This window comes from Medicago sativa, chromosome 1 (assembly GCF_051527215.1).
Source record: "Medicago sativa cultivar Bolivia chromosome 1, Bolivia_mono, whole genome shotgun sequence".
In the NCBI taxonomy this organism is placed as follows: Eukaryota; Viridiplantae; Streptophyta; class Magnoliopsida; order Fabales; family Fabaceae; genus Medicago; species Medicago sativa.
In genome coordinates, this window is record NC_140749.1 from 60298095 (window position 1) to 60310796 (window position 12702).

At 36.6% G+C, this 12702-nt stretch overlaps 1 protein-coding gene across 1 annotated transcript; it reads left to right on the forward strand.

Annotated features, from left to right (window-relative positions):
• The first annotated feature begins 9282 nt into the window (after window positions 1-9282).
• Window positions 9283-12415, forward strand: LOC146955974 (uncharacterized). The gene is made up of 2 exons (XM_085748996.1): window positions 9283-9436; window positions 12066-12415. The coding sequence occupies exons 1-2, from the start codon at window positions 9283-9285 to the stop codon at window positions 12413-12415; spliced, it is 504 nt and encodes a 167-aa protein (XP_085605122.1).
• Window positions 12416-12702: the final 287 nt, after the last annotated feature.

Consider the following 12702-nt stretch of genomic DNA (forward strand, 5'->3'; position numbering starts at 1 on the left):
ATTTATTATTATTATTATTGAATGAAGAGTGAAGCATACGTGTGTGTATTGGTAACCAAGTGATCACAAACCTTATCCACTGAAACAAAACAAAAACACAACCAACCTGAACACGTACGGAGAAAAAACGGCAAGCAGGAACTAAAGAAATTGCAAACGCACACACGTATGGAGAAGCAAGAAACGACAACACCAGAAGAGTAACAACAAGAGAATGAACAAAGAATTGCCAATAGCAAATCGCAAGCAGGAAGGATCAAATAATCACACAACAGCAGAAGTATTCTTGTGCTTTTTTTCTTAATCTGATATTCGATTCCTTCTTCTCCTGTTCAAATTTCTGTATGTTCAAGTCTGTAACGGAGTTTCGCGGCCGTAACGGCGTCCGTAACGTCCGCAACGGCGTCTGTAACGTCCGTAACGGCGATTTTGCTGTGATTTTCATTCTCAACGTAAAATCGTCCAAAAACGGTCACGGTGGTTGCCGATACCGATTTGTAACGGCCGCAATCCCGGTACCGGTCCGTTTTTTAAAACCTTGTTTAATTTTGATCATGATATTTGTTGAAATGAAATCCTGTGTTCAATTGATGAAGCATGATGCGATGGAAATCTTTGAATTAATTTTCAATGGTTGTTATTTGAATTCGTTTCTGCTCATGTTATTACACGAAACCGTCTGATAAATAAAATGTGTTGAGGCCAAGGAATCTTTTCTCTTGTATTGAAATCATTTAATTTTGACAAAGTCATGTTCCATTAGCGATAAACTGAAACAAAGCTTCAAAGTCATTTGGTGTACTAATTTAGTTTATCTACTAAAAGGACCAGGTAAGTCTCCTCATCTTTCTTAATTTTTGAGTAGTTAATTTTGAGTTAATGATTTAATCTATGGAAATTAGATTGTGTGATCTATTGTTAGTAAAATGTTACTGAAATGACAGAACTTTAGTTATAAAAGAGAACTGGTGAGTGATCAATCACTAGTAATTATGAACCTGTGCTTCTAAAAAACTTTACTTGTATCACACTTTGTTCTGATTGATCAATATAAATATATTGATTTATCCTCGTTGAAAATTGCTATACAGTATTATATGTCGAATATAAATTGGCTGTGTACTTGCCTATATTTTCTACGGATAACATGTGTGCAATTTCCAAATTTGGGGGTTTTGTGTGTTGTTTTGTATTTAGTTTGACCTCATGACATTACTTGATTTCTCCATGCTCACTATTGCTCAGTATCTTCAACTTTGTGATTAACAACTACTACAAAGCATGCCATGTTTTAATGCTTTTAATATTGGATTATTGTTTTGGAAAAATTCATATATTGTTGAATATGAACAATTATTTGAAAAATGATTTTAAGCTTTTCGTTTGGTATAAATTTTCATTCTCATTATACATGCTTAATTATTCTAACTCTACTTTGGTGATTACTATCCTTTGTGGAATATTAAATAAACATGAAAGGTTTTTTTGACATTAATCAAGAAATGAGTTTGGAAAATGTGTGATAAACCCATACTTGATATGCATGCTAGATTTGTATAGAATTTCTATATTGTTGTGAAGTATTTATTTTTGTGCCAATGTTAGCATATATTTCTTGAAGAAGCTTTTCAAAATTGAAAATTCTCTTGGTATAAATATTTGCGATATCCATGAGAATATATATTTGAGAATTTTTTTTTTTTTGGTGAAAGATTGTATAATTATGTTATGAGAAACTCGTGAAGATATATGATATGTATGAGTGAAATGAGTACAATAGAGGTGTTATATTGTCGCTTAAAATTAATTTAAGTAGACATGAATATATTCGGTTGCACTTGTTAAATTCATGCGATGTATATATATTAAGATTCACCTTAAATTATTGGTGACATATTGTGGATTATCCATTGTATTAAAATAATACAATGATGTTTGATTTAAATTTATTTCCCCAATGTGGGGGTGTCGTCACTTGGAAAGAAAAAAAAAATTAAGTAGACCTGTATAATAAATCCACTCGTAGAGTTTTATTTTCCCAATGTGGGGGTTTGTCGCTTAGAATTTATTTAAGTAGACCCGATGACATATATCAAAAAGTCATTTTGACAATATATGAGATATTGTTTAAAAGTGGATAAACCATTTTTTTAAGAGAAAAAGTGGATAAACCATTGTATTCAAATAATACAATGACGTTAATTAGATATGAATCCAATGAGAATATATTTATAAGTAAATTTATCTTATTGATGAATATGTTGTCGCTTAGTAGACAACTAAGCAGACCTGTATGAATTTATTATGATGAACAAGTTTATATTTGTTAACTTGGAAAATATGAGATTAATTGACTGAGAGAAGTCTTAGTCAATATTCTTTGATGAAAGAAATTTTTGTCTTCATCAATGTGTGTAAAGTACGTACTAATAAAGCCCCTGGGATGAAATAAATTTGTGAGCATCGAGGGGATTGAGACTTAAGCCAATCGAAATTGACATGTGATAGGAACCCAACCTTTGTGATTGGAGATCCCATGAAGAAGGTTCAATGTGGTAAGAACAAGTCACATGTTAGTTCTGCTAGCGCTAAATTTAATCCTAGTCTCTTTCCTATGGTGTATTTGAGTAAGTGCTAGACACTGCAATATTGAGAGGATAAGCTATAATGCTTTCAACGATTATCATATCCCTTGTGGGTGGTGTATGACTTGCAGCATACACTTGATGAAATCGCCTATATGAGTGTCAAGTGGGGCCGCTTGCATGAGATCTTGGCAAAATCTCTAGAGCATTCATGAATACCAGGCACGCGCACGGCCTATTAGCGCACAACCGCGTAACAACAAGAATTGTGGGGGTGTAATGTGATTATGAGACCTCTAACATACAACAAGTGTCTTGGGTTCCATAGCTTGCTAAACCAATTCACTGTGTGTTAAGTCTTATTAGTCTAGGACGGGTTCCATAGCTTGCTATACCGTTCCGATGCATTACATCTACGATGTTTACCCAGGAAAACTCTTTTAAACTGTTATTTTAACTTTTGAAAGTGTCTTGAATCTTTCTGTATTGGATTCAGAAATTTTGACTAGTGAGGGTGTTATAACGGGACGCGAGAATAATGACAATAATAGTAAAAGACAAAATGAAAAACGACATAAGATTTAACGTGGTATCTAGCAATGTGATGACTAATCCACGGGCAGAGCCACTGAAAAGAATTCACTATAATCGATAATAATTCAGATTACAAATACTGAATAGTAGAGATAATGCTAACTATAGCAAAACCCACTAACTATTAGTGCAAGAAATACCAACACACAAGACTTTTATTTATATGCCAAGTCTTGAATATTTCTTCATATTATCCGATGTAGGACATTTTCCCAACACTAATTCAAGGCATATTTCAACATAGGGCACCCAATACCTCTTTCAATTATTGTCACAAGTATAATACTATAAAAATGTATTCCCTAAACAAAAAATGTTAAAATATTTAAAAATAATCATTTTGGTATCTAATTATGTGATATATTGTTATAATATATGAATTTATCAAAAGTATAAACACATTGCCATATACCTCTATTGTTATAATATATGAATTTATCAAAAGTAGTCTTGCGATCACTGGCGATGCAAGACTACTCTACCTGATGCTCTTGGATCCACCGCTGCTGTCACAATAACTACTTCTCCTCTTCCAGAATTATACATCAGTCTCTCTTGTACTATGCAATATGATTAGAATAATCAATTTTTCTTGTTTCATTCAATTCCAAAGTCCTAGAGTTTGCCACACCTAAAACCCTGATCGCTATTTCCCTCTAAACTCGAGCCGTAATTTTTAATTAAAGGTAAATTGCGATCGATCAAATTTGTGCTACTACTAGTAATCGACTATGATATTATGATCAAATTTTTGTGACTTAAAATCAATTATGGCTATAATCGATTGAATTCCTTTGTCCATCGATTGTCTTTTTCTTTTATACTTGCTTGTTTTGTCACCAATTGCCTTTTCTGCCATACATGAAACCGTGAGCAATTTTTCTTTTGTTGCAACATGATTGAAATTGTTCTTGGTACCTTTTCTATTTGGTAATCCAATAGAGTGTGTTTTCTTCCTGATCCGTCCTCCATTGTTTTCACTATAAACCTAGCATCTGTATTCGATTTTTCTCTATCAAAGGCGTTTCTCTCTCCCGGTGATGTTAATGTAAGGATAATACTTTGCTTTTATTGAACTCGGTTTTTCTCTCCTCATTGTGAGATTTTTGGTTTTTCTCTCCTCTTGTGAGAGCTTTGGTTTTTCTCTCCTTGTTGTGAGAGTTTTGGTTTTTTTCTCTCCTCATTGTGAGAGGACACTATTGTGATCACACTACAATATATGTTTTATCATGGATTTTGAAGATCTTACTATTTTGAGCTGGAACATCAGAGGTGCTCTTAGTCTTGAGGGTCGCCGACACGCTAAGGAATTGGTAAGGAAACATCATCCTCTCTTTATTTTTCTCATGGAAACTCATTGTCCTTTCTCAAAAGCATCAATATTTTGGAATCGTCTGGGTTATGAGATATGTGCTCTCTCCGAAGCGTCCGGTCATTCGGGGGGTATTTGGGTGCTGAAAAGTAAAGATTGCGATTACGATATTACTGTGATAGATGTCTACTTTCAAGCGGTCACCATTTGCATTAAAAAGGCTGATTGTATCTGGTTTTGCTCTGCTATCTATGGTAGCCCTCAACTAGTCAATCGTGAAAAATTATGGAGTTATCTTATTTCTATTCGCGAAGATATTTTGAGTCCTTGGGTTATGATAGGAGATTTCAACGAAGTCCTCCATCCCTCTGAGATAAAGGGGGGCGTCTTTACAGCTAGACAAGCTGAGAAATTCTCGAATATGATGGAGCAATGTAATCTTATTGACCTTGGAGCTACAGGTAGTACTTATACTTGGACTCGTAAGGAACGAGGGATTTTGAAGGTTGCTAAAAGGTTGGACAGGGCCCTTGGAGATTGTGCGTGGCGTACTACTTTTCCAGAAGCTTATGTAGAGAACTTGACACGGAATTATTCCGATCATCGCCCTATCCTCTTAAGGGGTGTCGGTTTTGTTCCAGCTAAACGAGTGCGACCTTTTCGCTTTCAAGCTGCTTGGCTAACACATAAAGATTTTCCAGAGGTAGGCTATAAAGCTTGGGATAAAGGTGAACATATTGTACCCACGAGTCTTGAGTATGTTCGGTTAGATGCAACTATATTCAACAAAGAGGTGTTTGGTGACATTTATAAAAGGAAAAGTATTCTTGCGGAGAAATTAAAGCAGGTGCAACACAAGTTAGAAACGGTGAATTCAACCCACCTCACCATGACTGAGGCATCACTTTAAAAAGAATATAATGATGTTTTGAGACAGGAAGAGATCCTTTGGTACCAAAAGTCGAGGGAGAATTGGGTGAAACTGGGAGACCGTAACACGAGTTTTTTCCACACTCAGACACTAGTGAGGAGAAAACGAAATAAGATCCAAGGTCTCTTTCTTGAAAATGGTCAATGGAGTACTGATGATGTTATCCTCCAAACAGAGGCCATAAATTACTTTAAACAGTTATTTGAGGTTGACCACTCCACTACTCCAAATACTCTATTGGTTAATGATATGCCTCGTTTAAGTGAACAATGCAGAGATTCTCTTACAACACCAGTCCTTAAGGAAGAGGTGAGGAGCGCCGTGTTTAGTATGAAGTCATATAAAGCTCCTGGCCCTGATGTCTTCCAACCCATATTTTTTAAACATTTTTGGGAAAGAATTGGTGATGACATATGGCGTCTCGTGCATACGGCTTTCAATATAGGTACTATTAATGCTTCAATTGAAGAGACATTAATTGTCCTAATTCCCAACACTACAAGAAAGGTTGAGTATTCCGACCAAAAATTTCCGAGGAACAATGGTTTCTCGCTGAAATTAAGGATTTCCAAGGAACTTTTTCCTCGGTATGTCCATGTCAGAATCTCTGCTCCGCATACCTGCAAAGTCAGTGTGGTGCGCTTTTCCAAGTTAAATACCGGGGAAAATGTTCCTCGGAAAACATGTTGTCATTATCAAATTCTTTTCAAAGCGTGTAACAAGGATTTTTATATATTTGAGAGCATATTCCTCTCTCTCTCTCTCTCTCTCTCTCTCTCTCAAGGTTAGATCTAGCGCTTCTCACTCTCTCTCACAGAACCAAACTCGGCAATTTTCCTTCTCACAATTGAAGAACTCTCACCAAATCTTCCCTTATAGTAACCGAAGCTGGGTCACACAACCATTAAAGAACTCAATCAAATATTCAAAGGTATTCTCATCCTTTTGTTGTATGATTTGGTGATTAGGGTTTATAATCTTTGAAATATTTTTAGTGATTCTTCTCAAATCTTTCAATAGAAGCTAAAAAGAATCAAGCTGAGTTGACATTCACCATTTTTGTTTTTGATTTTTCGCTGAACCCACAAAACCCTTTTTCCCCAAAATTCTATTTTTCATTTTTGCTGTCTGACTGCCTACCTATCTGTTGTCGTGCGGCCTGCTGTCATGGCAGCTTGGGCTCCTCTGCGGTGGTGCTGTTCCTTTTTTGCTGGGCAGATTGGATGTGAGGCAGGGGTATGTCTTGGTCCTACAAGCTGCGTGTATTCAGGTGCTGGCAACTGCTGTTTCAGTGTTGTCTTTAGGTGTGTTCTGGTGCGGTTTAGGAGTGTTATTGAGCTCCTGTTCAGTGTTGTGTTTTGGCATGTTTTGGAGGGCCTGTAGCGGGTTTTGGGTTGCTGTTTTTGCTTACAGCAGCGTGTGGTTTGGGAGGTGGAGGTGGTGGATTGGCTTTTATGGTGCTGTCGAAGGGGTAGGCTTTGGGTGGCTCCCTTTTGGTGTGGTAGCATGGTTTCATCTGTTGCATCGTTTGCTGTTTGTGATGTACACGCTGGTGGCTTCTTTAGAAATTTGAAATTTAAAAACAGGCACTTTTTTGAAATTTAAAATTTTGAAACAGGAAAATAATTATAATTTTATTATTTTTTTAAATATAATACATTCCAAGGACAAAGTTCCTCGGAAATGCTAGTCAATTCTATGTCAGCCACAACAGGAGCGCCAGTCTGTGTGTCAGCCGTCACATCTTAATTCCGAGGACATATTTCCTCGGAAACAAAAGTTCCTCGGAAATTTCATCGGTATTTGGATTGCAACCAACTATTTTTCCAAGACATGAGTTCCTCGGAAAAAGTTGGTATTCCGAGGAGATTTGGACGATTTCCGAGGAATTTTGTGCCTCGGAATTTTAGTGCTTTCTTGTGGTGCAAGGAGAGTAATCCCCAAAGAATAAAGAATTTTAGACCCATCAGTCTTTGTAATGTCATTTTTAAGGTAATCACAAAAGTTTTGGTTAGTCGCTTGCGACCGTTTCTTGTTGACCTGATAACCCTCTTCAAAGTAGCTTCATCCCCGGTTGAAGTACTACTGATAATGCCATCTTGGCCCAGGAGGTTGTCCATTTCATACATCATTCTCATGCAAAAAAAGGCACTATTGCGTTCAAAATTGATCTTGAAAAGGCATATGACAGGCTTAATTGGGACTTCTTGGAACTCACTCTCCATGATTTTGGTTTCCCTCTAGCAACTATATCTCTCATCATGAGTTGTGTTCGATCTAGCAATTTGAGTGTTCTTTGGAATGGTGCCAAAACTGATCATTTTACTCCATCTAGAGGTCTACACCAAGGTGATCCTTTATCCCCTTACTTGTTTGTTCTTTGTATGGAGAAACTATCTCTTAGTATTCAACAGAAAGTCTTAAGTGGAATATGGAAACCTATACATGTATCTAAGGGTGGCCCACAATTATCTCATATTCTTTTTGCCGATGATGTTATGTTGTTTTGTGAAGCTAGTACTGAACAGGTCAAAGTGGTTATGGATACCTTAGAGGAATTTTGTTCAACTTCGGGATTAAGGATTAATACCTTAAAATCCAAAGCTATGTGTTCTAGGATGGTTCAAGGGGAAAGAAAGCGTGAGTTACAAGATATTTCAACTATTAAATTTGTGGCGGATTTGGGTCATTACCTTGGTTTTCCTCTTGTCAAGGGTCGAATTTCTCGAAATGTATATAATGACGTTGTTGACAAAGTTTCAAAAAGGCTAGCTACTTGGAAAGGAAATGTCTTGAATAAAGCAGGACGAGCCTGCCTTGTGAAGTCTGTCACAACAACAATTCCTATTTATACCATGCAACTTCACTATCTTCCTACCTATGTTTGCAACAGGTTAGATAAGATGTCTAGGAGTTTCCTTTGGGGTGGCGATGGGATTTCTCGAACTTGGAATCATGTTAATTGGAATATTGTTACAACCCCTAAACGCTTTGGTGGCCTAGGTATTCGTGAAGCTAGACTTACTAATATAGCTCTGCTTGGTAAGTTAGTGTGGAAGATGCTTCATAATAAAGATAAATTGTGGCTGAAAGTTCTTTCCCATAAATACATGGGCAACACGTCTTTATGGATGAATAAGAAACATAATAAACCATCAATCACTTGGCGTGGTATTCAACATGCCATTAAATTTTTTGCTGCAGGGTTTAGTTTTCGTGTAGGCTCCGGAAACTCATCGATTTGGAATATTGACTGGACACAACTCGGTCCCCCCTGCCAATTGGTCCCATTTGTTAACATAAGTGATTCAGTTATGTGTTTGAAGGATGTGTGGGAGGATGGTAGGTGGAACTTGCAAGAACTTGCCACTATCATACCAACTGATAATGTTCACTATATTCATCAGCTTCCAGCTCCTAATAGCTTGGATGTTTGACTTCAAGATGCGTGGACATGAAAGCAAACAAAGAAAGGTGAATATACTTGCTCGAGTGGATATTATTGGCTTCTTCAACAAAATAGAGATTGGAATGTGAATTGTAACATGAATTGGCTTTGGCGCCTGAAAGTACCAGCAAAACATCAACACTTTCTATGGCTTTGCTTTCACAATGCTCTCCCTATTAATGCCCGTCGGCATCATTGCAACATGAGATGACAAAGCATACCATGCTCTCCCTATTAATGCCCGTCGGCATCATTGTCAAGGTTTGGCTTCATGAGATGACAAAGGGTACTTCCTCTATGTTATTTGTTACAGGAGTATGGTATGCTTGGTGTTGGAGAAACAATGCTATTTTTGAGGATCAACACTGGCGTATTCAAGATGTGGTGCGAAGACTTTTTTCTTACATGATGAATGCATTTCTTACTATCCCAATCCCGGTTTGGACCCACACTCATCGCGCCTCTTAGCTCATTGGATCCCCCTCCAGAAGGTAGACTCAAACTCAATATTGATGGCAGCTTTCTAGAAGATTCTAGTTGTTTAGGTGCTGGTGGTGTTGTTCGCTGTAACACCCCGTTTTCCCAACATAAAAATTTCATAATAAAAATCAGAGTTTCTCAATCATAACAGAATGTCACATTCTTTTCTTAAAATCATAAACTGAATAAATAAATATTTATCCTTCAAAATCCAACAACGTAATTATTTTAAACTTCGCAGCGGAATAGTTTCAACAACTTAAACATAATCTTTGGCACAAGGGCCTCAACATAAAATCTCATAAAACTTAGTTCAATAACAATTCATGAAAACTTCTGAAAATAATACGTAAGGAACAAAAAAGCTATAACAAAATTCCCATCCCGTTACATATCAGAGCACCTAAGACACACACTTGTGAGGAGTCCACTCACGACCGCAACTAGTCTTGGTTACCTGCAAGTTACCCATACGAAGAGCAACATTTTCAAGCAGAAGGGGTGAGATTTCACAAACAACAATATTAAGCATATAATTCATCAATTACATTTAACAACATAAACATCATCAACATATCATAATAATAATCATGTAACATCATATCATCATGAACAACTTCATATTAATCATCGACATCAACTTCATAATCAATCATCAACATCAACTTCATAATCAACTTCGTAAATTAATCTTTAACAACTTGACGACTTTGACTCGACTATGCAACTTCAACTTGACTATGCAACTCTTAACATCTTAAATCATCTTGACAATGCAAATGCATGTGGTACCAATCAGGGCATCAAGCCCCCAACATATTTGAGCGTAAAAAGGCTCCAGGGCATCAAGCCCCCAACAGATTTGAGCGTAAAAAGCTCCAGGGCATCAATCCCCCAACTGATTTGAGCAAAAGCTCCAGGGCATCAAGCCCCCAACAGATTTGAGCGTAAAAAGGCTCCAGGGCATCAAGCCCCCAACGTATTTGAGCAATGGCTCCAGGGCAACAAGCCCTAAACTTGAATGAGTATGCATGGACTCAACTTCTTACAACTTGAAACATCATGAACATCTTATATGACTCCAATAATTTGGACGACATCTTACAACTTTACAACTTAGACCGACATTTACAACTTTATGACATTAATGGTCAACAACAGCGAAACAACAACATATGCAGCAAATAACAGCTCTTATACATCATATAATCATTAAAGAATGAATCGCATCAACATAATCATCATAAGTAATACTTAAGGTGCATATTTAACAACATCACATTACTATTAATATTAATCATCTTAATTCAGGACTTCTGGACAGCTTCTAACATCATCAATAACTTTCATTTCCTACCCCAAGGTCATCTCAAGACTACACGTGCGAAAAGGATCGCAAGGCAACAATTCAAGGTAACCTACCACTAGCTAGACTCATCACAGCATAGGTTAAATACTCTTAACACCTTAATTAAACTCATAGTACACAAGCTTTGAAGTTTGGAGACAATCCATAAGTTTTGGTTTAACTTAGAAATAGATATGCTGAATTTTCATAAAGTTTTACTAAGACCCACTTGGAGTATTTTCATCATAACTCAAAATCTAAGAATAATTTTTGAGCCAAACCAAGACCATTAGAAACCTAACACAATTATCTAAAACTTTCATGTTTACACCTAAGGCCAATTCAAAACAGAAATGTGTGAAAAAGACACAAGAACGCAAAAATCGAAGTCCTGACAGCACGCAACGAAGGCACAACAAACAGTCACCCATGAAGGGCTGCCTTGCTGCGCTCAGGCGCGGGCAAGCTGCGCCCAGGCGTGGGCAGACAGTAGCCAGTGACCTGCGCTGCAGCTCTGTGCAGTCCTGATTTTACCGTTTCTTCCGTAAAAACCTAACCGTTACCCCGATTCCAATTCCGTTTTCGCCTACGCGTTCTATTCGACAAATCCTTTCATATTTTACTGAAAAATCATATTTTCAAATCTCCAAAACAGCTTATCCCAGAATCACTTATTTCCCAAAAACACTTAAAATCACTTTTTGTCAAAATCTCAATTTTCATCAACTCAACCCCAAAACTGGTTCTAATCGTTGTACTATGAAAGTTCTAAGTTCTGAACACTGTTTTCCTACATCAATTCAACAGGTTTCCATCATCTAATCAACAATTTACAACTTCTAACCCTAATTCCCAAATTCTCACAAACTAAACCTACAACATGTTAGATGCAATTTCAGAATCACAGACTTAATATTACTGAAAGATCGTCTCACCCTTACCTTAAAGAAGTGAAATCGGCAGCCTCTAAGTCTTCTCCTCTTCTCTTCTCTTCTCTCTAAACCTTGTTTTCTCCAAATCCTTGTTTTTTTTTGCATATATATTCCCCTTTCAACCTAATCTCTCCTCTATTTATATTACTAATTACTCTTCTTAAATCTGATTAGGCCCAATAACTCTCTTCTTTCTATTTCAGCCCCCAAATCTACTTATTCTAATAATTATATTTCTCCACTAAATATATTCTTCCACTAAGTATATTCTAATAAATAATAAAATAAAGGCACTCAATAAAATGTCAACATATCACATAATAAAATAAATCATATAATTCGACTCTATCTCAAGAAAATAAATTAAATAACAAAGAGGGCGTTACATTCGCAACCACGATGGAGATTTGGATAACTGGTTTTCCCACTATGAAGTTGGAGGTGATGCGTTATTAGCTGAGTTACGTGCTATCCAAATAGGTCTTGATTTTTGTAGTACAAAAGGTTATGTCGACATTATTTGTGAGAGTGGTTGTTTGGAAGCAGTTGACCTGATTATTGATGGTCATGATCATACCTTGCACACTTATGCTACTGACATCCTTCATATTAGAGATGTTTTACATGAAAATGGAAATACAACATTGGTGCATGTTCTTAGGGAACAAAACATGTGTGCAGATTTTATGGCCAAGGAAGGACCACATGCAAGGTGTTCTGCTCACTGGAACTGCCCTCCGCCTGAGATGGAATCTCTCATCCTGAGAGATAAGCTTGGAACTTAATTTCGCCTCTCTCTTTTTTTCTTTTTCTTTTTGCCTCGTTACATTGTAACACTACCAAAAAAAATGTATAAGCCAAATTGTATAATGAAAAATATATTTAAAGCCTAAATTAACTGATTAAAGATACACTTCATAGACCAAAATGGCGAAGTGAAGAAAGTAGACAAGAGGAAGAACATTGAATATATAAACTAGGGAAATGTTAACGAGTGTCCACCTAATACTAATGACTAAAAGAAGTGCTAATAGAAGACTAAAAGCCCACCTAAATCTATGAAATTTTAAAG